This window comes from Mauremys reevesii, linkage group 11 (genome assembly GCF_016161935.1).
Source record: "Mauremys reevesii isolate NIE-2019 linkage group 11, ASM1616193v1, whole genome shotgun sequence".
Taxonomy (NCBI): Eukaryota; Metazoa; Chordata; order Testudines; family Geoemydidae; genus Mauremys; species Mauremys reevesii.
Genome location: NC_052633.1, coordinates 66255187 through 66277556, shown reverse-complemented (window position 1 = coordinate 66277556; position 22370 = coordinate 66255187). Strand labels below are relative to the sequence as shown.

At 41.1% G+C, this 22370-nt stretch overlaps 2 protein-coding genes across 11 annotated transcripts in view; both read right to left on the bottom strand.

The window, feature by feature from the left end:
* The window catches only part of HACD2 (3-hydroxyacyl-CoA dehydratase 2), a 42562-nt gene extending 30121 nt beyond the window's left edge, over positions 1 to 12441 (bottom strand). Inside the window, exons 1-4 of one of the 2 annotated variants that reach the window (XM_039494803.1) lie at positions 11927 to 12074; positions 9722 to 9761; positions 4806 to 4923; positions 4329 to 4347 (exon numbers count right to left, since the gene is read on the bottom strand). In XM_039494803.1, coding sequence (XP_039350737.1) covers positions 4329 to 4347; positions 4806 to 4923; positions 9722 to 9747 — 163 coding nt within the window. In that variant the 5' untranslated portion in view covers positions 9748 to 9761; positions 11927 to 12074. Of the gene's footprint in view, positions 1 to 4328; positions 4348 to 4805; positions 4924 to 9721; positions 9762 to 11926; positions 12075 to 12173 lie in introns of those variants that run through there. The other variant, XM_039494802.1, reaches the window with a different exon arrangement.
* Positions 12442 to 16841: 4400 nt separating this feature from the next.
* Positions 16842 to 22370, bottom strand: part of MYLK (myosin light chain kinase) — a 326396-nt gene continuing 320867 nt past the window's right edge. For 8 of the 9 annotated variants that reach the window (XM_039495239.1, XM_039495241.1, XM_039495240.1 and 5 more), the window contains 4 exons: positions 21581 to 21704; positions 20199 to 20328; positions 19063 to 19194; positions 16842 to 17400 (listed from right to left, as the gene is read on the bottom strand). In XM_039495239.1, coding sequence (XP_039351173.1) covers positions 17144 to 17400; positions 19063 to 19194; positions 20199 to 20328; positions 21581 to 21704 — 643 coding nt within the window. In that variant the 3' untranslated portion in view covers positions 16842 to 17143. Of the gene's footprint in view, positions 17401 to 18732; positions 18973 to 19062; positions 19195 to 20198; positions 20329 to 21580; positions 21705 to 22370 lie in introns of those variants that run through there. The other variant, XM_039495244.1, reaches the window with a different exon arrangement.

Genomic DNA, 22370 nt, shown 5'->3' with positions numbered 1-22370 from the left:
GGAATACCGTAGCTGAAGTCGAAGTATCTTATCTAGATGAGACGCGATATATCGATCCCCGCAAAATCGATTGCTACCCGCCGATTCAGCGGGTAGTCTGGACGTACCCTTTGACTCCACTAATATGGAAGCATTGTGGAAAATCCTTCTGAAGTATGGATGTTCACCAAAATTTGTCACCACTTTTCATCTCCTTCACAATGACATGCAAGTGGTGATCTTCTCTAATGGACCTACTATGGCTCCTTTAGGGTTAAGACAGGCATCAAGCAGGGCTGTCTCATTGCCCTGAAGCTCTTCTCCATCTTCCTTGCTGCAATGCTCTATATTTGACCACTGATAAGATTCTAGTCAGAGTGCAGATAATCTACCGAAAGGATGGCAACCTGGTTCAACCTTGGCCGCTTCCTATCCAGAATCAAAACATTGCCAACTTCAGTCGTCGAGCTTCAGTATGCTAACGACGCCATAGTGTGTATTCACCCGGAAACAGATTTTCAGTCGTCAAGCTTCAGTATGCTAACAACGCCATAGTGTGTGTTCACCCGGAAACAGATCTTCAGGTGATTATGAATATCTTTGCTGAAGCATATCAGAAAACGGGACTGACACTTAACACCCAGAAAACAAAGGTCCTCCATCAGCAAGCTCCTGGAGCACAATTCCCAGCCCCAGCAATATAGATCTATGGTAACTTTCTAGTGAATGTTGTTCACTTCTCATAACTTGGAGGCCAGGTCACCTCTCATAGACCGCGGACGTTGATGAAGAAATCCAGTGCAAATGTGCAAGCCAAGCTATGGTCATCTGAGAAAGAGGCTGTTTGAAGATTGCAACATCAGAACCAAAACAAAACTCATAAAGCTGTTGTGATACCACCCTACTGTGTGGGACTGAAATGTGGACAACAGACAGGAGACATCTTAAGGTACTGAAGTAGTATCATCAATGCTGTATGCATAAGATTCTCTGAATCAAATGGGACAATAGACACACTAATATAATGTCCTCTCCCAAGCCAATATTACAAGCATGGAAACTATGATTATTTATCATCAACATTGCTGGGCATGCCATGTTGTCTGGATGCCTGATTCCAGACTGCCAAAACAAAACTTGTCTACTCTCAATTCAGCCAAGGCAAATTCACTAGAGAAGGGCAGAAAAAGTGCTACAGGGATGTCCTCAAGGCTAATATGAGAAAATGCAATATTGACATCAACTCATAGGAACATATAACTGAGGGGAGACATAGCTCAGTGGTTTGAGCATTAGCCTGCTAAACCCAAGGTTGTGAGTTCAATCCTTGAGGGAACCATTTAGGGAACTGCAGTAAAAATCTGTCTGGGGATTGGTCTCTTCCAACCCTGATATTCTATGGACTGTGGGACACTAAGGCTAAGTGATTTGTCATGGGTATTTTTTTATTTAAAATCACAGACAGGGCATGCAAAATAAACAAGAAAATCATGGAAATGTAGACATAGTAATGCACTTTTCATTGAATAAAAATCAATTTTTTAAAAATTGATATTGAAATTGTTTTTTGATAAAACACTTATTGAGGAAAACTATGTAAAGATAGTTTTAATTAAGATACATTATAGCTCAAAGATATCTCATCATGGAATAGGGATTATAAATTCTAATTCTATAGTATGAGACAACATATTCATGTAATGTTTAAGAAAAAAATTTGTAAACGAGTTCCAATAGTTCATGGATTAGGGACCCAATCTTATGGGGCTCCAGGAGCTTCTGTATAGATTATTTAGGTTAATCCAGGGATAGGCAACCTATGGCATGTGTGCCAAAGGCGGCACGCGAGATGATTTTCAGTGGCACTTACAGTGCCAAGGTCCTGACCACCAGTCTGGGGGGGCTCTGCATTTTAATTTAATTTTAAATGAAGCTTCTTAAACATTTTTAAAAAACCTCATTTACCTTACATACAACAATAGTTTAGTTATATATTATAGACGTATAGAAAGAGACCTTCTAAAAACATTAAAATGTATTGCTGGCACATGAAACCTTAAATTAGAGTGAATAAATGAAGATTCGGCACACCACTTCTGAAAGGTTGCCGACCCCTGTTATAGACTTATAGAAAGACCTTCTAAAAACATTAAAAATGTATTACTGGCACGCAAAACCTTACAGTGAATAAGACTCGGCACATCACTTCTGAAAGGTTGCTGACTCCTGGGTTAATCTTTCTAGCTACCCAATGGGACTCAGTGCTCAGTCTAGAAGATACCATCAGAGATGTTTAGTTTTGCAGTTCTCAAACACTTTTGTGTCTCCAGAGATAACGTGTTTGTTAACATACTTGGGGTATACTGGCAGAGCTGGGAGTGCAGGGAATGGGGTGTAGTGTCAGATGTGGGGTGCAAGGTGCATGGAAGGCTGGGTTGCACTGGCAGAGCAGGGAATGCCATGCCTCCTTCATCTGAGTCCCCAAACTTTCTCACATCCTCTATCACCCATCCCCATTACCCTACTCCCCTTGCTGCAACCTCAAACTCCTCTTCCTCTTTCTCCTCATTCCTCCCCCGCAAATACCTCTCCCCTCCCACTAAGCATTCACATGTCTAATTTCCCCCCCAAATACTTTGATTATATTCTCGCCAAAATGAAATGCCACCCGTTACTCACAAATTGCAGCAATCTCCAGCCATTCAGTCCAAGATTCTTTTTGCCTTAGGCTGCGTCTACCCTAAGAATTTACTTTGGTACAGCTGTCTCTCTCATGGGGGTGAAAAATCCACACCTCTGAGGTGCAGCTATACTGACTTAACCCCCGGTGTAGATAATGATAGGCCAATGGAAGAATTCTTCCATTGATCTAGCTACCATCTCTCAGGAAGGTGCAGCAGCGTCACTGCGGCGTCTTGGCTGGGAAAGCATTATCTAAATTGTATCTGTTCTTATCAGTTTAATACCCTTGGATGGAGGCGTGGGAATAATTTATTCTTAGATATGTTAATTGAAGTGTGTGTTCATAGCCATTGAGAGGTCTGTGATTCATTCAGTCATCAGTACCTCTCACTTTAACAGTACAAAGCAGCAGAAGGAACCAGGTTTTGGACTACTAACCTTACCCCGCGCTCCCACGTGGCACGTTGAATTTCAAAGCAATCTGGGGAATTGTTAGGATTTTGCAACACTTATGAGAGTTGAATTTAAAGCATATAAAATGGCAGGAATGAAAACACTCTACCAGGTTTTCTGTGTGGGTGAATGCATAGTGTGAAGAAAAAAAATAATAAAAGATTTTCCTAAATACTGTTCTTAATTTGGGTCCCCCAAAGATTTAGTGGGTGCCATATACTACTTTGGGTAAAACTTGACAGATTGACACAATTTTGACCCACATAACATCAATAGTTTGAGCTCTAGCTCTGGGCAAAAAAAGCCCACTTAGAAGCTTTTTTAAATAGTGCTATTTTTGGGGAGAGGTTACATCTTTGGAACCCCTTGGTCAACTTACTCCAGATTTGGCTGTCTAACCCTATGTGGCATTCTCCTGAAATGCACCAAATTTCAAAGAAATCCAATTAAGCATGTCAGTTTTAGAGGACTTAGAAAGCTCCACCTTTTAAACAGATGTATTGACGTAACCTTTCCCTATAGTGACAGTCCTGTGCCACTATAACAACAGAACATTGGGTCAAATCGGATCTAAAATACATGGAGTTTTATATTCTATTGGAATTTACCTCCCAGTTCAGAGATAAACAATTGTAGCTAAATACCAGAAAACTCCAAAAAAGTCTAGATACATTCTAAAAAGATAGTGTGTCTTCACTCTGTTTTGGATCATGTACTAGAAGTCAAGGATTACAATTACGCTCACAGTCATCTGATATTTTAGCTTCCTAGATAAAGGAGGATTTTTTGGGAAAGAAAGGGTGATACAAAGAATCATAAAGATGGGTAAATTAAGGAAATGACTGCAATGTTCTGTACTGCATTTATAAAGCACTTCAAGATTCACTGACAATGAAAGGCTATATAAGTGTTCATTAAGTGATTATCTCTCTTTGTATTATTTACTTTTAGTTTGGCCACATTTTAAAACATTTAAAATTAAGATTTCTCTAAAGTTCTTTGTCAACTAGAATTAACATTTACCAAATAATAATTTAGTAAGAGACAACTGAAATTAATTCTACTACATTTATACAGAAGCCAGGGAAGCTATGCAAGAATGAAACTGGGAATTTACTCCATAATATCAGTAACAAACTAAATGATGATTGTTTTAAATAAAATCAAAACAGCATTTTTTCCATGAGAAACAGAAAATTCAATTCCAAGCTTACCAAATGCACAATGTAGAATCTAGAACAAAAAGAAAATTCAAATCAATAGAGACACTTTATGTTTAATCATTTTTAAAACAGTTAGCTTTATCAGAACAGTATCCACTAACAGTACAATAACTGGTAATCTTTCAAAATTCCCACTACTTGCTGCAGTTTTCAAGTGTCAACATCTAGTTTTTCAGAAAAATACTGGGCATAAAATTTCAGCTTTGATGCTGTCCATCTTTGTAGAGCAGAGCAAGTTCTGTTACTTTATCGTTAACCCATCTGTAAAATAGGGATAAAAACCTATCTCACAAAGGCATGAGACTTATTTCATTAATATTTGTAAAGCGCACTGAAAATAAACAGTGCTAATTATTATTAGATAATTCAAAATGAAGTGATGTTTAACAATGGCTTGTCACTTTGTCTCACCTAACACTCACGTAGTTGTCAGCAACATTTAATTAAAAAAAAAAAATCTACACCTACCTCAAGCAGAGCTCCAGTTTGGAAGAATTTCAAGGGCTTTTCTATTGAGTAGTAAAGACTATGGTAGCTACCCTTAGTCAGATATGCTCGGATTATACCAACTGCTATAACAAGCCATCTGGAAAAAGAGAAGAAAAGACTGAAGATAAGGGGATATTAAATTGAGCACGTATACTGAGAATGAACAAAGCTAAAGTTACCCTCTGACCTAGAAAAATAGTTTTCCATCCTTATCTGCTAGGTTTCAGTTAACAGTCATTCAACAATCCTGCACAATGTCAACAGTTGGCCAAAATCCTGAAACCCTGCAAAGACTTCAAAGCTTGAATGTGTACAAACCATCACGTTTAAGAGTTAAGTCTTATGCACTTTTTGAATGTCTTACAGTACTTAGCATACAAAAATATCCTTAACACCATGGTAAAAACAAAAACTATCCCTTAATAACCTATGCTTAATCATAATTTAGTTATTGAGGTGTTCATGCCATTAAAATTAACGTTGTCTTCAAGATTACATAATAGACCCCTTTCGGAGGGTTTAATTACTTGGTAATTATCAAGCAGCCAAACAATCAATATTTACTGGTGTTCAGAGCTCTTACAATACTATAGCTTTATGAAGCCTACCATATAAATAGGAAATTAAATTTTAAGAGACATTAATTTTAGGGTTGTGATTCAATGTAATCTTCCCCATTCATCATAAGCCTCCCCATTCAATGTACATGACAGCCTATCAGTCTTCATTTTTAATTTCTTAAAATTTCTTCATTAACTGCTACAGGTAAGGAAGTTTCTCTAAGTAAACTGAACCTGGTGAGTAAAGTCTTCAGCACAGGAAAGGACCCGCATCATATTAAATTTAAAAAAAAAAAAACAGGCGGATAAAAGATGCACATAGTACAATACTACCACATATCTTTCTCAATAATATGGACAAAGTAATACAATATTTTTAATAGTCCAAGAAAGACTATTATGGTACCACAGACATGAATCCATAGTTAAGGTTACAACCAGGATTGCATCATAAACCCCAATTTTAATTCACCTATAGCTTGTTAGGAAAATTGCCAAGTTTACTCTAAAGACAAAGGATAGCTTTTCTGTAAGATCTGAAATTGGTTAAATTGTTTGTTATAAGTTATTAACTTTCCCTGATTTGAAATTTTGATCAGAGTGTAATGTTTCATTGGGTCCCTCAGACAGACATTCAATAAGCCTGCAGAGAGCCTATGCTCTGCAGGACAGCAAGGGACATCAATACTAGGAACTCAAGTTTCAGGGCAGTGTGAACTCAGCAGAAAGCAAGGATCCTGGGGAGTTCAGTTCCGCAGCGCTGGGAGATGTATGAGAAGCCATGAGCTGGCCCAACAGCTTTATAAACGATGCTGTTAACAGACAAAAACACAGTGAATTTAAATTTAAGATTGATTGTTGCAGGATGGGAAGAAGAATGCAGTGTTACAGGCCTGGTCAACATAGCTACATCGCTCAGAGATATGAAAAATCCAGACTCCTGAGCGACATGGCTAAGCCAACCTAACCTCCAGTGTAGACAGCACTAGGTTGACAGAAAAATTATTTCATCAACCTAGCTACTGCCTGTAGAGAGATGGATTACCTACACCAGTGGGAGAACCTCTCCTGTCAGCATAGGTATATTGTCTACACTGAAGCGCCGCAGCTGTGCTGCTGTAGTGTTTCAAGTGTAGACAAGCCCTTAGTTGACAGACTGAAGCTATGTGTGCAGATAAGCGTAGTGCTGATATAGCTTTTTGAGTACGTAATATGATTTTTCACATGGAAAGGTACTGAAGACATTGCATGAACTGTGAGTGTATTTCAATATTTTTTCTACTATCCTTGTTTATTTTCAATGTATTAAAGGCTTAAGAGTTTTTTTTTTGCCCTTAAATGTTATGTTATTGTGTACATACATCATTCCAACTTCAATGGTAAACATCAACCTTTTCTTTTTTTGTTTAAACTTTATTTTTAATGTTTTAAACACAGGCTTTTCAATATCCAAATAAAAGAACGTTGAGGCCAAAAATGTGTACAGAGTAGCATTTATTGATGCAATTAAAAAAGCTATTTTACTTCCATCTCCACTATTTCTAGAAAATGGGAACAATGCCTTGATAAACTAAGTATTTACTATATGTAAAGAGTTGTCATTTAGCTATTCAAAAGACTGCTATTTGAAATATGCCAGGATGTTACTGTAATACCAGTAAGATTATTCTCTGCAACACACAAGGATTCCCTTTGAAACTAGATTGTCAGAAAGTTGATATTGTCTTGTTTATACCTGTGAGTGCCTGTTTCTCTCGTCCTTCAGGTTTGTTGAGAAATTGAGCTAAAGCTCCAGGTTATGCGTGGTGGCACAACAACAGATTCCCCTGCAGCAGACATAGACTCCATCCACATCAAGCAACTGGTAAAGCACATGGGGTTCTAAAGTAGCTCCATCCCTTTTCCTGCCTTTCTCTCTCTCCTCTGTTGAATGGCTGATTTTAGAAATACTGTGAGGTACAATTATTTCAATGACAGTCTCTTTTAATTATAAAATGACTATATTTTAAAATGCATTTAGTGCTGAAAGCAGTAATCCAGCCAAAATTTAATACTTCTCTTTTTAAGGACTTAATATTTCTGTCCTCAACTTCCTTTCATCCCACACAGATCTTATGCTGTGCCTAAGCTTCTCATTTGATTGCTCCTTTTATCTTCCTTTCCCATTCAATGATAGGTGCTATCCTTTGTAAACATGCAAAAGCCTCAAAATTGATGTATTCCAAGTTCTGTTTAGCCACTGAACTGGTACAGTATAGATAGTAACCTTGTAAGCTTCCCCGTTATGCCTCAACACTGACTTGAAGGGCCCCCCACCGTAAGGGCTGAGAAAAGTTCAGGATTAATGTCAACCCAATACACTGCCTCCCACGGCCACTCATGTGACACCTAATGCAAGGATAGGTTTTGTTGATTTGGACATCCATTCAGTAGGAAATAGATTAAGACCACCAAATCATTTAAGATAGCACAAAAACAGTGAAAGATGGCTGCAACCACTGATATGTTTTGGATTCCAACCAGACAGCTGAACGGCTCTATGCTCTGTTTTTGATATCTAGTTTTTAAAGAACTTCTGAGGCCTCATGGTGAGCTCTTATTTAAAAATGGTTCTATATAACTTTTGGTGGCCTTTTCCTTCACACAGGGCTTATTTGGTGTGGGAGGAAGGCATGAATAGGGACTTCAGCATGTAAACAGGATCTTTATTATATTCAGAGTTCATCTGCTCCTGCTGTTTATTCCTGACCTAAACTCAAATAGAAGATACAGCTGGGGGGAGAAGGAGGGATCTGGAGGGTTCCCAGCAGCTCCAGATCCTGGCATGCTCTGAAGAAAGGAGGCCATGTGCAGGAAACTCCATAAAGGCCCAGGACCCAGCATCAGGCTCTCTCCCTCTCTGGAAGGGCAGGGGGTAAAAGTGTCTGGGCTCAAGGGGGCCCTATATCTGGGCTCTGGGGTGTGTGTGGGTGTCTGGGTTGGGGGGAGCACCCCATGGCTGGGCTCTGAGGGGAAGGGGTGTGGGTATCTGGCCCTGTGGCTGGGATAGTTGTTGACAGGTATTTTGAAATAAATTACCAAAATAATTGACACTGGCATGATCATATTGTGTTATTTTAAAATTCTTCATATTTTATTTGTTAAAATATTGCGTGCAGACTTTAATTTTTTGGCGCAGAATTCCTCCAGGAGTAGAAGAGCAAGCATGGTACTTTACCAAACAAAACAGTGACAGTCTCTCTCATGAAGAGCTTAAAATGGAAGTTACTCCTTTATTCCTCATATGCCCACAAAACTGTACCCACATCTAAAAAAAATTATTACTGGCATTCTTTAGAACAACTCAACAGCCATTTTTAGGAAAAACTTTTTTATGTTGTAATATTCAGTTACAAAACAAAATTAAAACATAGCAGGTTCTTCTCTATTGTGTGGGGTTTGTCTGTCTGCCACAAGAGACCATCAGGTCATATTTGGACTGAAATTTGATATATAAAAAATTATTTAGAAAACCTCAACCTACAGAAATGTTTCTGCAATTCCTTCCTCCCCACCCTCCAAAATGTTTTGGGAATCAAATAATGCAGCATTGTGTTGATGTAGTAGAATGTGCAATCAAAATTAGACACTGACTATAAATAAACCTTAAAGGGAACTAATCTATGGTCACTGTCTAAGTCAGGGGTGGCAAACCTACAGCCCACAGGCTGGATCCAGCCTGTTAGTTAATTTCATCCAGTCTGCTGCAGGGAGAATCCCTGAGCCTCTGTGCCACCCTGGGTGAGTGGCCTGCGATTGATTTTTTAATTTTTTTTCCTGCCGGTCAACAGCCCATGACACAAAAAAGGTTCCCCACCCCTCGTCTACGTTCAGAGAAATACAAAACAAACATGAAAATCAAAAACAATAAAAATCAAGTTTTGATCACCACTCATTCTGTTCTAATAAAAGATTTTACTAACAGATAACATAACTTCAAAAACATTCAACTCATATCCCTTTAATACATATGTAATTACGAAGTTTGAAATAACTCCATAAAAATTAAAACTATCTACCTTGGGTACTTATATAGCCCCCCCTCCTCCACTATCTGAGCACCTCACAATCTTTATGATAGTCATACCCATAACACCCTCCTGTGAGGTAGACAAGAACTATTATACTCATTTTTCAGATGGGGGAAACTGAGGAACAGAGACTTGCCCAAGGTCACACAGGAATTCTATCTGGGGACTTGGTTTTAACTGCAAATTCTAAGCTAGTGCCCTTTCCACTGGGACCATGCTTCTTCATCCCATTGCCACAAGCTTCCCCAAAGCAAAAACAGCCCACCTGAAATTTTGCAGGCCACACCTCATGAGAGTGCAGTTTTCTGGAAAGTTGGGCAAAAAAAAAAAAAAAAAAAAAAAATCAGAAAAGGAGGTTATAACAAGTGATAAAAAATTATATGGCTGCAGGGAACTGTCTGGATCATTTCGTTATTTACTTCCCCGCTTGTGTGTTTGTTTTTTAAGGTGTAGATTTTTCACAAAGAAAGTAGTTGTTGCATTTAAATAAAGTTTGTGTGTATGTGAATGTAACAACTTTGCATTTCTACAAAATTCATCAGAGGATCTCAAAGCACTTTACAAACAAATGAAGTTCACAGCAGCCCCGTGATTCAGGCAAGTGTTTTTGCATCTGTAAAATGGGGAGTAACAAGCTCAGAGAGTTAATTTAGCTAAAGTCATATAGGAACATCACAGCAAGATGGAAAGCAAACCAGAGCTGCTGACTTCCAGCTGTGTATTTTATTTACTGCTCATGTAATTACACATTTATGAAACAAACAGTTTAATCATACCAGAAAGGAAGACAGAGATTTTTCTGTCCTTTAGATAATCATAGTTTATATCATAAATGTGCATACATTATACATTTCACAATAGATTTATTCTCATGCATAGCTTTGTATGCCTGATGTGGGGTGGACCATCTTGTAGTACAGGGATGCCTAAGGGAAAGTAAAATCATCCAGCAAGTTGAAATCCACCAGCTTCACCATCAGTGATGTGTGCTGACATGAGACTATTTTAATGAAGATTTAAAAATAAGCATTGCACTCTGTGTCCTGCTGAAACATGTAACAAGAGAAGTTTCATCACAAGAGGGAGGGACTTGAAACCTCATGAGCACTAGTCATAAATGAGGGCATCTTCCTCCAAAGGAACAAGACCTGTCAGATTTGTTTGCCCAGCACCACATCAACCAAGTCTCAGTTATCTGGAAGATGCCTTCATTTAGGGTTCATTTTAAGGCTCCCTCCCCAAGTCCCTCCTCCTTGCAAAAGAAGATTTTCACTCCACATATGTTCCAGCAAGACCCTAAAATTGCTTTAAAAAAGAAAGGTCTCATTCAATTTGGCCCAGTATGACAGTCCCCAGTCATCACTTATTTATTATTTTTGAGACTCCAAGTCCAGACGGGACCATTGTGATAAGCTAGTCCAGTGGTTTTCAGAGTTCAAGTCACAACCCAGTACCATGCCATGGAATCCAAGGCACTGGGTCGCCTTGCTCAGGACCCAGAGACTCTGGTGGGCAGCCAGTAAAAACTAGTAGTCCCTACCTAGAAGTGGCCAGCAGCAGCTACAGCTCATAGGAGGGGGGCCACCGGGATCCGCATGCTCTTCCCGACCCCAAGCACCATCACAGAATATCAAGGTTGGAAGGGACCTCAGGAGATCATCTAGTCCAACCCCCTGCTTGAAGCAGGACGAAGCCCCAGATAGATTTTGAATGGTACCCTCAAGGATTGAACTCACAACCCTGGGTTTAGCAGGCCTATGCTCAAACCACTGAGCTATCCCTCCCCTAGTCAATGGGAGCTGGGGGGTAGGGTGGGGTGGGAGATGCTTCCAGGCAAGAGCTACGCAGAGCTGCTTGCACGCCTCCACCTAGGATCTGGACCTGCGGGTTGCTTCTGGGGCGCAGCGCTGTCTGCGGTGCCAGAACAGGCGGGAAGCCTGCCTCTGCACCCCGGCTGCACCGCTGACCAGGAGCCACCAGAGGTAAGCCCACACCCCAAGCCCCTGCCCCAGCCTGGAGCCCCCCCAGATCCCCCTCTTGCACCTCAAGTCCCTCATCCCCAGACCCACCCCAGAGCCTGCACCCCCAGCCCAGAACCCTCACCCCCCTCCTGCACCCAACCCCCTGCCCCAGCCCTGAGCCCCCTCCTGCATCCCAACCCCCTCATCCCCAGCTCTCATGGGGGCAGGGGCATCAACAGTTTTCTTCAATTGGGTGGCCAGAAAAAAAAAGTGTGAAAACCACTGATGACACAGGCCACAGAACACCCCTAAAATAATTCCTAGAGCAGATCTTTTAGGAGAACATCCAGTATCTTGACTTTAAAAATGGTCAGGGATGAAGACACCCCCCCCTCCCCGCTCCCCTCCTGTTGGGGCGGATTTGGCTGAACCTGGGAACAGCTTCTCCTCCCAACGGAAGGGCGGTTTCTAGAGGTGGGGCGAGGAAGGCGGACACTTGCTCTCCCTACCTGGGCGCTGAAACCCGCCCCTCAGCCAAGCCTTGCAGCCGCTCGAGAGCAGCAGCAGCCCCCAGAAGAGCTTAGGCGGGACCCGGCGGGCGAAGGCTGGTGCCCCGGGGCCGGGCCAGGCGAGGCAGGTGGAGGAGGGGGCCGGGTCCCTGGGCTGCTACCGGGCTCACGTGGGGAGGAGGTTGGCGTCCCCGGCGGGGGATGCGGGACCCTGCCGAGAGAGTAGGCGAGCCCCGCCCCGGCTTACCCCGCCGTCATCACCACATTGTAAATGACCAGATAGGTCGTAGCCAGGGCGCCCGGGCCCTTCCTCCGCCGGGGCTGCTGGCTCCCGTAGCCGTTATCCGCCCGGCCAGCGCCGCCACTCCCAGACGCCGCCATGTTTGTCGCCCTGCCCAGTAACTGCCGGCTGCGCGGCCCCGCCTCCTCTCAGCCCGCCCGGGCGGGGCCCTGCCGGCCCTGCGCGCTGAGGCGCCCGCCGCCCGCTTGGACCAGGGCGGAGCTGGTCTCCGTTCCCGCCAAGCCGCGGGTGGGAGCGGCGCTCTGGTGTCAAACGAGAGACTCGCGCGGCCCCCCGTCGCACAGCGCCTGTGAGGGGAGAGCCCCCCCCTCAGAACAGCCTGCGGCCCCGAGCATTTAAAAATCATGACCCCTCCCCTCGCATCTTAATGCTATTTTAATACACGGGGGTTCTTTGTATTTGCTTTCAGATTTAGCCGTGGTAAGTTTCATGGTTTAAGCTTTTCTCTGCAACCCCGTGGGCCGGACACGTAACTCTTTTTAAAGGAAAGTTGAGCTGTTTATGCAGGCACATTGCTCCATGAATTGGGGCTGTAAGAAAAACATCAAATATAACCAAATTCGGCAAGAGCTGGAAACTGTGATGCTTTGTCGTTATAGAGTATTCAGCTGAGAAGCCCCCAGCGCATTGCACGGGTGGAGAAAGATGGTGTTAGCTTTGTATCTGAGAAGATCGATGATGAAATCCTGGTCCTATTCAAGTCCGTTGCAAAAGTCCTGATTTGAACGGGGCCAGAGTGGCTAAAGTGACTTGCATCCCAGTTACACAGCAAGTCAAGGGCAGAGTTGGGACTAGAGTCTAGGTTGCCCCACTCCCAGTCCTCTAACCACTCATGACAGCCTGATCTATGGGCAGAACCCACATTTACCTGCATCTGGGTTTGGAGCAGGTGCTCCTGTGGATCTACTTGAGAGATCAGTAGGGGACTGAAATGTGGATTAAGGAATAAAATGCACAGTGAGTTATTTTATTTAAAAAAAATTATAATCCATTGATTCAATAGAATATGATGACTTTTTAATGCAATTTTTTAAAATACAAGGTAAAATCTCTCTTCTTGATCTCACTCCACAACTTTCAGTGGCTTGTTAGACCCAGGTATAACTAGAGCTAGTATAACTAGATGTTTTATGTTGCCAGATTATTTTTTAATTTACGAAGTACAGCAATGAAGGGAGGAAATTAAATCCTTTCTTTTACTGAAATTATAAATATTCTATGAAGTTACTTCAGTCTCCCACTGTAGTTCTCACTTTATCTTCTATGCTACAGGGCTTTATAGTGTGGCTGCTTTACAAGGATATGAGGAAATTAGTGTCTACACTATGGATAGATGCACACAAACATGACATTGTCTCATAGATACAGCATGAGCAAAGTCCAAATTTTGCTTTCACATAAACAAATACAACTCCCACTGAATTCAGTGCATTATGTGCATGTATCTAAAGTCAATTTGGCTCAAGGACCTTAAAGACAATTTACAATAAAACAGTTTTTAAGGCAATATTCATAGCATGGATTATTTAACTAAATATGTAAAGAAATTTCAGTGAGGTCTAGGAATAAGGTTCTGTTGGGTCATTAATGGTTTAGGCCAGAGGTTTTCAACCTAAGGTCCATGGAGGTCTGCAGACTATGTCTAAGGGGGTCTGTGAAATGTTGTTGCCATAGAACAGTGATTTTCAACTGTGGTCCACCAATCCTCTACGTCTAAGATTTCCAAAGGGGTCTGCACCTCCCTTTCAATTTTTTTTAGGTATCTGCAAATGAAAAAAGGTTGAAAACTATTGGTGTAGGCAAATGTCTTTCAGAGTGCTTTCTTTTTTGTCCCTATGGTTTCAGAGGGTGAAATTCACTAAAGACTGGAGAACTGTACCACTTAAGCCCTGTGATATCTTCTCTGTGGGCAAGCAGGGGTGGGTTAGCCATACAGTGGAGTCTTTGCACAGGAGTAGCAGAAGGCAGTGGCCACTATTCCAGCCTTCAGGCTTTTTTTATGCTTTAAGTGAGGAGAGTTGAACTTGAGGCAAAGGAAATAGAAGCAGATGTAAAGTGAACCAGTCTGTGCAAGGAACAGTGTCTTGAGAGCAAGAGGCATCAGCTGTACTGTTGGAGATAGATGCATCAGCAGAAACCTCATCTAAAACTCCAATCCTGCAAATGTTTACCTTTAAGTAAATGAGTAGTCTCCGACTTCAATGAATAAAGTTAAGCACATGCATAAGTCTGTTTAGGCTCTGATTCTTCAAATCACCAGTGCTTCTCGAATGTTAAAGTATTGCTTAAGATATGCATTTCTAGAAAAACAGTTGGAATATTTCTCAAATGCATAGAGTTTTATTTTGGGCATGTTCTGCATGGTGCCTGGACTATTATTGTACATTAGAGGATTGTATACATTCTTTCATGAAAAGGCACCACAAGTGGTAAATATGCTTGACTTTACAGTTTGCAGAAGCATAACATTTTTATATATCTACACTCGGGTGACCAGATGTCCCAATATTAGGGGCTTTGTCTTATATCTGCAACAACCCCCTTCCCTCCCTGAAAGTGTCCCTATTTTTCACACTTGCTATCTGGTCACCCTAATCTACACATACACTTTTCTAAGCTTTGGGACAGATTCTCTCTCCCTGTTCCAGCCATTTTGAGCTGTTGAAGTAACAGAAAGTGCTAGAAGTTGGCCCTAACTAGCCAACTGAGAATTTCCTCCAGCCCATGTGTTCTGCAGATTCTCTAGTTTATGGTCCCATAGTGATTATAGCCAGTGGTGTAAATTAGTGCAGCCCCTAGCAGCTCTAATTTATGTCCATAGGCCTGAACTGGCAGCAGAGGCACCATGAGAATCAGGCATAACCCCGCCACTCTTTCTTCCCCCCATTCCTGTGCTAAGTAGATCTCAGTATAGGAGAGAATCAGGAGAGATCCCGTTTGCCTTCCTCAGCCTGTGTGAATAAACTGGAGTCTGCAATTGATTATACAAACAGCATGCTTTGTGGTATTATTTATTTATTTAGAAATTGTGAGTAACTACAGCTGTAGTGTTCTCATTTCTCCCAATTCTGATGGTTTAACAAAATGGGGAAACATTAGCATATTTTATTAAGGTACAAAAGACACTCCATTGTTACCTAAACACATTTAAAATGTGAGGAAAACTCTGTATGCTCTAAATCAGATTTAAAAAAATCTTTCCTTATAAGGAGTAGCGGCAATATTGTGTTTAGTATAAGAAGAGTTCTTTACCCACTTAAAAAGAAAAGACATGCTGGTGCTGGCAATTTGAACCTAGCAACAAAGAGCTAAGCAGTTATTTAAAAAACCATTGTGTGATCCACATTAGTTGAGCTTGATTTGTTACTTTAAAGACATGTAGAAGAGCAAATAATATAAAACACAAAACTAGGTAATATCAAACATCCTAAACTTGATATCATATACATCTGCATAAAAGTACACTCGAAACCTTAATTTGAGGAACGAAATGAAGTTTGTTTTTTTTTAAAAGGTACTCCTTGAAATAAAATTGTTGTACTCTACACACAAAAAGTGGAATAAAGGAAAAAAAACACATATTTGGAATGATGTACAGATACTGGAAATGTATTCTCATTGGATTATGCATATCTTATGGCCTCTGATATTACCCTTGAACAAAAAGAATTAACAAGTGCCAATAGTGAGAGAGTAAAGGAAAGTTGCTTAGTCTGAGTGCATTAATCACTTTTGAGAAGAGACATGTTTTCTGGATTTTTGTTTGTTTTTTGCAAAAAAATTTTGAAAGGTAAAAGCCTTCCTGACAGGCTCAAGATGAAAACTAGACTGTCAAGCACATAGGGTACACAAGGTTCTTTGGTAATTGCTTGGTATAAAGAAGCTTGTAATCCAAACTACTTTTTTCTTTTGGCTACTCAAAAAATCTGTGGCAATTTCCAGCTAATCATCAGTTGAGATCTGTTTTGTAATGGCCAGATAAAGTACAAGTAAATTGTTAACTAAACTCGGTTTCCACACACAGATAAAAGTTAATGGATGTACAATAACCTATAGTTCCCAGCAGCACTTATATGAACCATGAATCTTTATTAAAATGACAAGCACAACCGCAAGGTTTCTGGTTCTTTACATTTTCAGTTTGTTTCTAAAGCAGACATCTGTACCTGTACCAGGGTAACAGACACCTCAAGAGAAAATAGATAAGTTAGAATCACTTGGTTAAAGGCGAGGAAAGAAATATCAGCTCATACAAACTCATGGAGGTCTAGGATTAGTGGAATTAGTAATACACTAATAGCAGATTGGAAGAGATAAGTGTGTGTGTGTAAAGGTCAGACAGTGAAACTATTTTAAAGAGGAGGAAAGACTAAGATTGTTTCATTTTATTACGTGCAAATTGCAATGCTGGTTATAGTGTAACCTTCCCTTATAGTTATGTGAAGAATGACTTTACTATGTGAGGGTTCAATTGTATTAAGACCAATAGAATCTTTGTGTGTGTTTGATAAGATTTCTGGGCATAGAGATAAATGTAGATCTCAGGGAGCCACCTCAGCTATAGTATTGGTTGATGAGAGTGACGGTGCAAATGAATGAGCTCAATAAATAGGATATTTATAAATTCAGGTTATAATTGTAGATTAGTATGATACTTTCACATTAAAAATAGGCTGGGCAACAACCGACTTACTTAAACTAAATCCAATCACCATAGCAACTTAAAGTGCCCGCTGTTTCCAATTAATGCCCATAAATAAAACAAACAGGTATCAACTGATAATGCTGAAAAAACAACACCTTCCCCCCAATGATGTAAGTATCACACTAGGTGTTTTTAATAACTTGGTTTTGAGTTTTAGAGATATAGTCTTTATAATGTGATTTTTCAAATATCTTTTCCTTTGCGTCTTGTTTCATTCTTCTTCTTCTTCCTCCTCCTCCTCCTCCTCCTCTTCTTCTTTTCCCATTGTTTCCACAATGAGTTCTGCGGTACAAGTTGCTTCCCCAAGGCTATTAACAGCTTTGCAGGTGTATTTGGCATCATCGTCCCCACAAACTTCAGAAATAGTCAAAGAACAGTTCCCATCCTCATCATAATCTATCTGGAAGTGACGAGACTCTTTAATGGATTGGTCATCTTTGTACCAGATTACCTCAGGGTCAGGGTAGCCTGTGACAGTGGGAAAGAACAGCTGCAATAAACCAAGACACTAAATGATATTATCCTGTAAATGTTTTAGGCCCCAATCTCACATAGATTTATACATAAATTTAAACACACGAGTAGTCCTACTGAACTCTAATGAAAATAAGAGTTGTCTGCTGCCACTTCCCTACAAATAACAAAAATCTGCAATTAACAGAGGAAGTATTTGCTAATCTGACTTGTCACTATTTTCTAATGAAAGAGGAAAGCTCTTCACAGCAGCTCAGTCATCAACTAGTACGGGTCCCTAATGACAGACTTGAGGCTCCCTATTAGGACATGAAGCATGCAGAGTGCTTGCAGTCTTAACAATCCCCAACATGGAGATTTAAATACCAGAGGTATGAGATTGTGTGCTGTGCCTATAAGTTAGGGCAGCCTTCTCATGCTGCTTTACGGGCAGCAAAGCTGTTTAGAATCTCTGTAGTTCTACAAGCTGTGGCCCCACCTGTCCTCAGCATGTCCAACTCGTGCCTAGCATGCCCCCATGCCAGGGCTTTTGAGGGGGTCTTTGAAAGGCAGTATTGCGATACCCATAGCCAGTGGAATTCTCCTCACATCAGAGCCAGGCCTTTTGGAGCCCTTTTACATTGCTCAGGCTCTTTTATCCAACACAAAGGGACCATAGTGGGGTTGAAGTTCTCACCCCAGTAATAGAACACAGGCCAATCTGAGATTAATCAGATTGACTAAGTGGGGGCCTGGAAAAAGTGGTCATGTTGGTACATATCTCTACAGGGGACAGAAGGAAAGGAATCAGAAAGATATATCTTCCCTCTTGAGTCTTTTTCGACCCTACTTTCCACACTATTCTCACCCCCCTGTTCTGCAGGGCACTTCCCTCTCCAGCTTGAGCAGAGCTCTCTACTCCTTTCCTGGAGAGAGGGAACTCCTCATTTGCTTCTCTTCTCTTGTATCTCTGAGAAAGAGACCAGCACTTTGGTGGGGAAGAAGAAGATGGAGAAGAACTCTCCTCTCATGTTACACATCTAAAGCTCCCATCACACCCCCCTGATTATCCATCCCAATGTGAGTGTCAGACTGCTGAGAGCAAACATTTCCAACACAACTGAACTACAATAAAGAGCTGCTCATGCAAACAGGAGAGCACAGGCTCTCAGACTATTCTCTTGCCTACTGCATCAGCAAAGTGCTGAATAAAAACCCAATAATGTCTCCCTGTTTAAACAAATCAGTAAAAAGCAGGAGCCCTCTAAGTGCCAGGAACCCAGTACTAATCCATTGTAAGTTTGGAGTCCTACCACAGGACATTAATCTATTCTATCCATCCATGGCCCCCTTCATTGCAGTTTCTGAGCACTTACCAACATTAATTAATTTACCCTTACAATCCCTCTGTGAGGTAGGGATCTTAGCCGTGGAGAAAGATTAAGTGACTTGCCCATGGGAGCTCTGTAGAAGCTGGTTTCTTTTTCATGGCAAGCATGGGAGATCACCAAGCGGCTCAAAATATATTCTATTATTGCAACATGTTCCATGCTGTAAGTGTGCACATAATGGCAAAGCTGAAGGGAACTAAAGCAAAAAAGCATGATGGAGCAATACAGAGAAATGACAGGGGAGGGGAGAAAGCAAAATGATGACACAGACATTAATTTAAAGTACCTTCAATTTTGCAGTCAAACCTAGCAGCACTTCCTTCCACAACTTCTATATCCAGGATTGTTTTAGTAAAATATGGCTTTACATGGGGTTTTTCCTCTGCCACTGCTTCAAGAAAAGCCCTGGCAGCATCATCTAGAGAAAGTAAAAGGGGGGGCGGGTTAGTTATTTTGAAATTTCCTCGGAATGAGGTTGGGGTTTTTTAAATAACCAAACAATTGCAGAAACCGGCTTTTTTTTTTCATTACACTTCATGCTATAAAACTAATGGAATAGTGAGACTATGTCACCCTTTTGCTCTAGTCTTTAACAGCCAGCCAAAGATTCAGACTATCAAACAGAATGAGTTATGTACACATGGCAAAGTGCAACATAATGTAATTTCGTTATTCTTTCCTTGTATTTGTCTATGACCATTAGGCTGGGTATTTCCTGGCAATTAGGCTGACTTAGATGCCCAAAGTTCATATGTAAGCACCCAAACAAATGGCCTGATTTTCTGAGGGGTTGCACACCTGCCATCCACAGTAAGTTACATGGCAGCTGCTGCATACTGCACCCTGAAAAAGAGGTAATTTATTAAGGTCTCAAAATACAGATTTGAGTGCCTAGCTTTAGGCACATGTATTTGAAAATTTTGTCCCTTGTCTGAGAAGCCCTGGCAGCATTGTGCATGGAGATACATAGTACTGCCTGCGCTCCACTCCTAGACACAGCTAGTGTTGTTATTTGTATGAAAACTAAATACACCCCTTGCAAAATATTATATAGTGGACACACACACACACACACCCCTCTCTCTCCAAAGCTGATTTAAGTAGAGCTGACAAATGTGCCTTTATTACTTGGCATTACAGCAAGCACTTTCTGCCTCCCAGTATGTGCAGTAAACCATTCTGAGCAATAGACCAATCCTGATGGGCACGTGCATATGTGCATGCGCGCGCACACACACACACACACACATACACACACACGCAACTTTGCTAGTTTCCAATAGTCTTTAGGATTTTGTTTGGTTTTATATGACTGATTCCATTTAAAAGGTTTTCTATCATTAAACTCTTTGTTCTGACTTGGTAGAGGACATTGTATCGATAAAATGGTTACTACTTTTATAATTCAGTGCAGTTCCTTACCATCCAGGTCTACTTTATCTGTATGTACAGGACTGGTAGGTGAGCTTGTAGAGGACTTCCTTCCACTCAGACCAGAAATCATTGCCATGGAGGATAGTCTCCCTATGGCTCGGACAGCATGACCTGTTTTCTGAAACATAACACAGAGGCTTCTCATCAGTTTAACCTAATGGGTACACATCTTTTCTGTAGCAGAAGAATTGTGGACAAATGACTTAGGTCCTGATCCAAAGGCTATGGGAGTCAATGGACAGACTCTTTAATAAGTCATTCTATTGTTCTAGATTAGAGAGACAGACCTGAGCTGCCAAGTTCAGGTGCAGATATAAATTCCACAAAGGATTCAGACACAAGGTTCATCACTGTTCTTAACAGAGGATGAAACGCATCCCTTTGTAGTGGGTCAGCACAAAGCCTAGGAACCAGAGAATGCCTCAAATTAAAGCTTACATAGGGCTTAGATGGCAGATAGGCCTTGTGCTGGCCCTCTCCATGGGACTGAACTTCACACAAAATGAGTAACCAGCTAGTGTGAAATGAATGAGCAAGTGCCATCTGCATGTTAGAAGAATTTAACTTGGCAAGCCTCTGAAATGACATGATTATTAGCTAATGCAAATGCTAAAAGATGTTGATATGATAGACTCTATAGTATAGATACTAAGTGTAATATCCTTTGTAAAGTTTGTATAGGCACCTGACAACATTTAGAACTAGGGTTGTATACGGTGTAGAAAGTATATGATGAACATATATTGCTCAGTATTTTGTAAGCTGGTCAAAAGATTTCATCCAGGCCACTATGCATCTGCTACTCCATCCATGAGAACAGCCCAGATGGAGCTCCTACAGTGGCTCCAGCATCAAGGAAACAGAAGATGTGGGGACAAAATGTTTCAATGAAAATTAATGAAGCCATCTGATGGGTGATTCATGAGAAGAACAGTAACAGATCTCGGTGCTCAGGGAGGATGGGAGTCTCTGGATTAGTAAAACAAATCCCCCTAAAATAAAAGTCTTTCTGGTCAGCTCCATTAGGGGCCCAATTATCCCTGGCCCTACTGTGAGTATGGAGGGGGGTGCAAGGTTCCAGGCATAAGAAGCTTCCTCCTCCTCCGAGGACCCTCATACGCAGGGTATCAAAGCCTTTAGTAGCCTTGTGATAGCACTTGTGACATTTATGCACCAACACCTCTGCTGCTGCCCATGCATTAAATTAGCAATAAAAACCACAGCTGCTCTACTGCAGCTGTGCACTGGCTGCAACTGGATTTTCATTAGCAGCAGAAGCCCTCCGTAATAATACGTCTCAGAATTACAGAAGCTAGAAATGGAAGAGACTTGTTAGGGCATCTAGCCCACTTCCTTGCCCTCTTTATTACCTGCCATTTTCTTCTGGCCATATATTTCTTCATCCTATCTTTGGAAAGTTTTTTGGCTTCCATGTTTTTGGTGTCTTTTTGCAGCCAAGGATGCTGAAGACATTGAGTACAATCTAAGCGGCTCCTGTTTTTATGTAAAGAGACTAAGTCAGTGTTGCCAATACACAGGATAGAACCGATTTGCTTTTATGTTATTGTTTCCCCTTTTCTTTTTTAAGCAATAGATCTTTACATACTTTATTAAGCTAGCCTTAATGGGACAGCTGCTTATGAGCTGTGGTTACTTACTATCTGTTACACTCGCTATCTATGACCAGTTTAACAGATTTTGAAGGCTTTTTGTGGGGAAGGCTAAACACTGTAAAAATGTTAATAAAATATTGTCAAAAAAGAGCCAAACGTTATAGCCACAGCATAATCATCTCTGCTACAAAGCCTACAAAACCCTGCTTGCTGATCATGGCTTAGCAGGTGATGAACAGTGACTGTTGTTCTTCCTCTTTTTACTCTCTTACTCTGACTAACTTTCCTATTCCTGCCATGCCTCATCTTACCTCTCCCACCCATTAAATAAATTTTAACAAATATATATGTCTAACAAAGCTGTGACAGTTCACCTCTGTATTCACTTGCTTATAACTTATAGGTATATAACACTTGTTTTGTATCATTTAGACTGTAAACCCTCCAAGACAGGAGCTGTCTCTTCCCTAGGTATGTTCAATGTTCACAGCAATGGGGCCTTAATCTTGACTGGAATCTTTGGGCACGACTATAATATAAAGGTTTG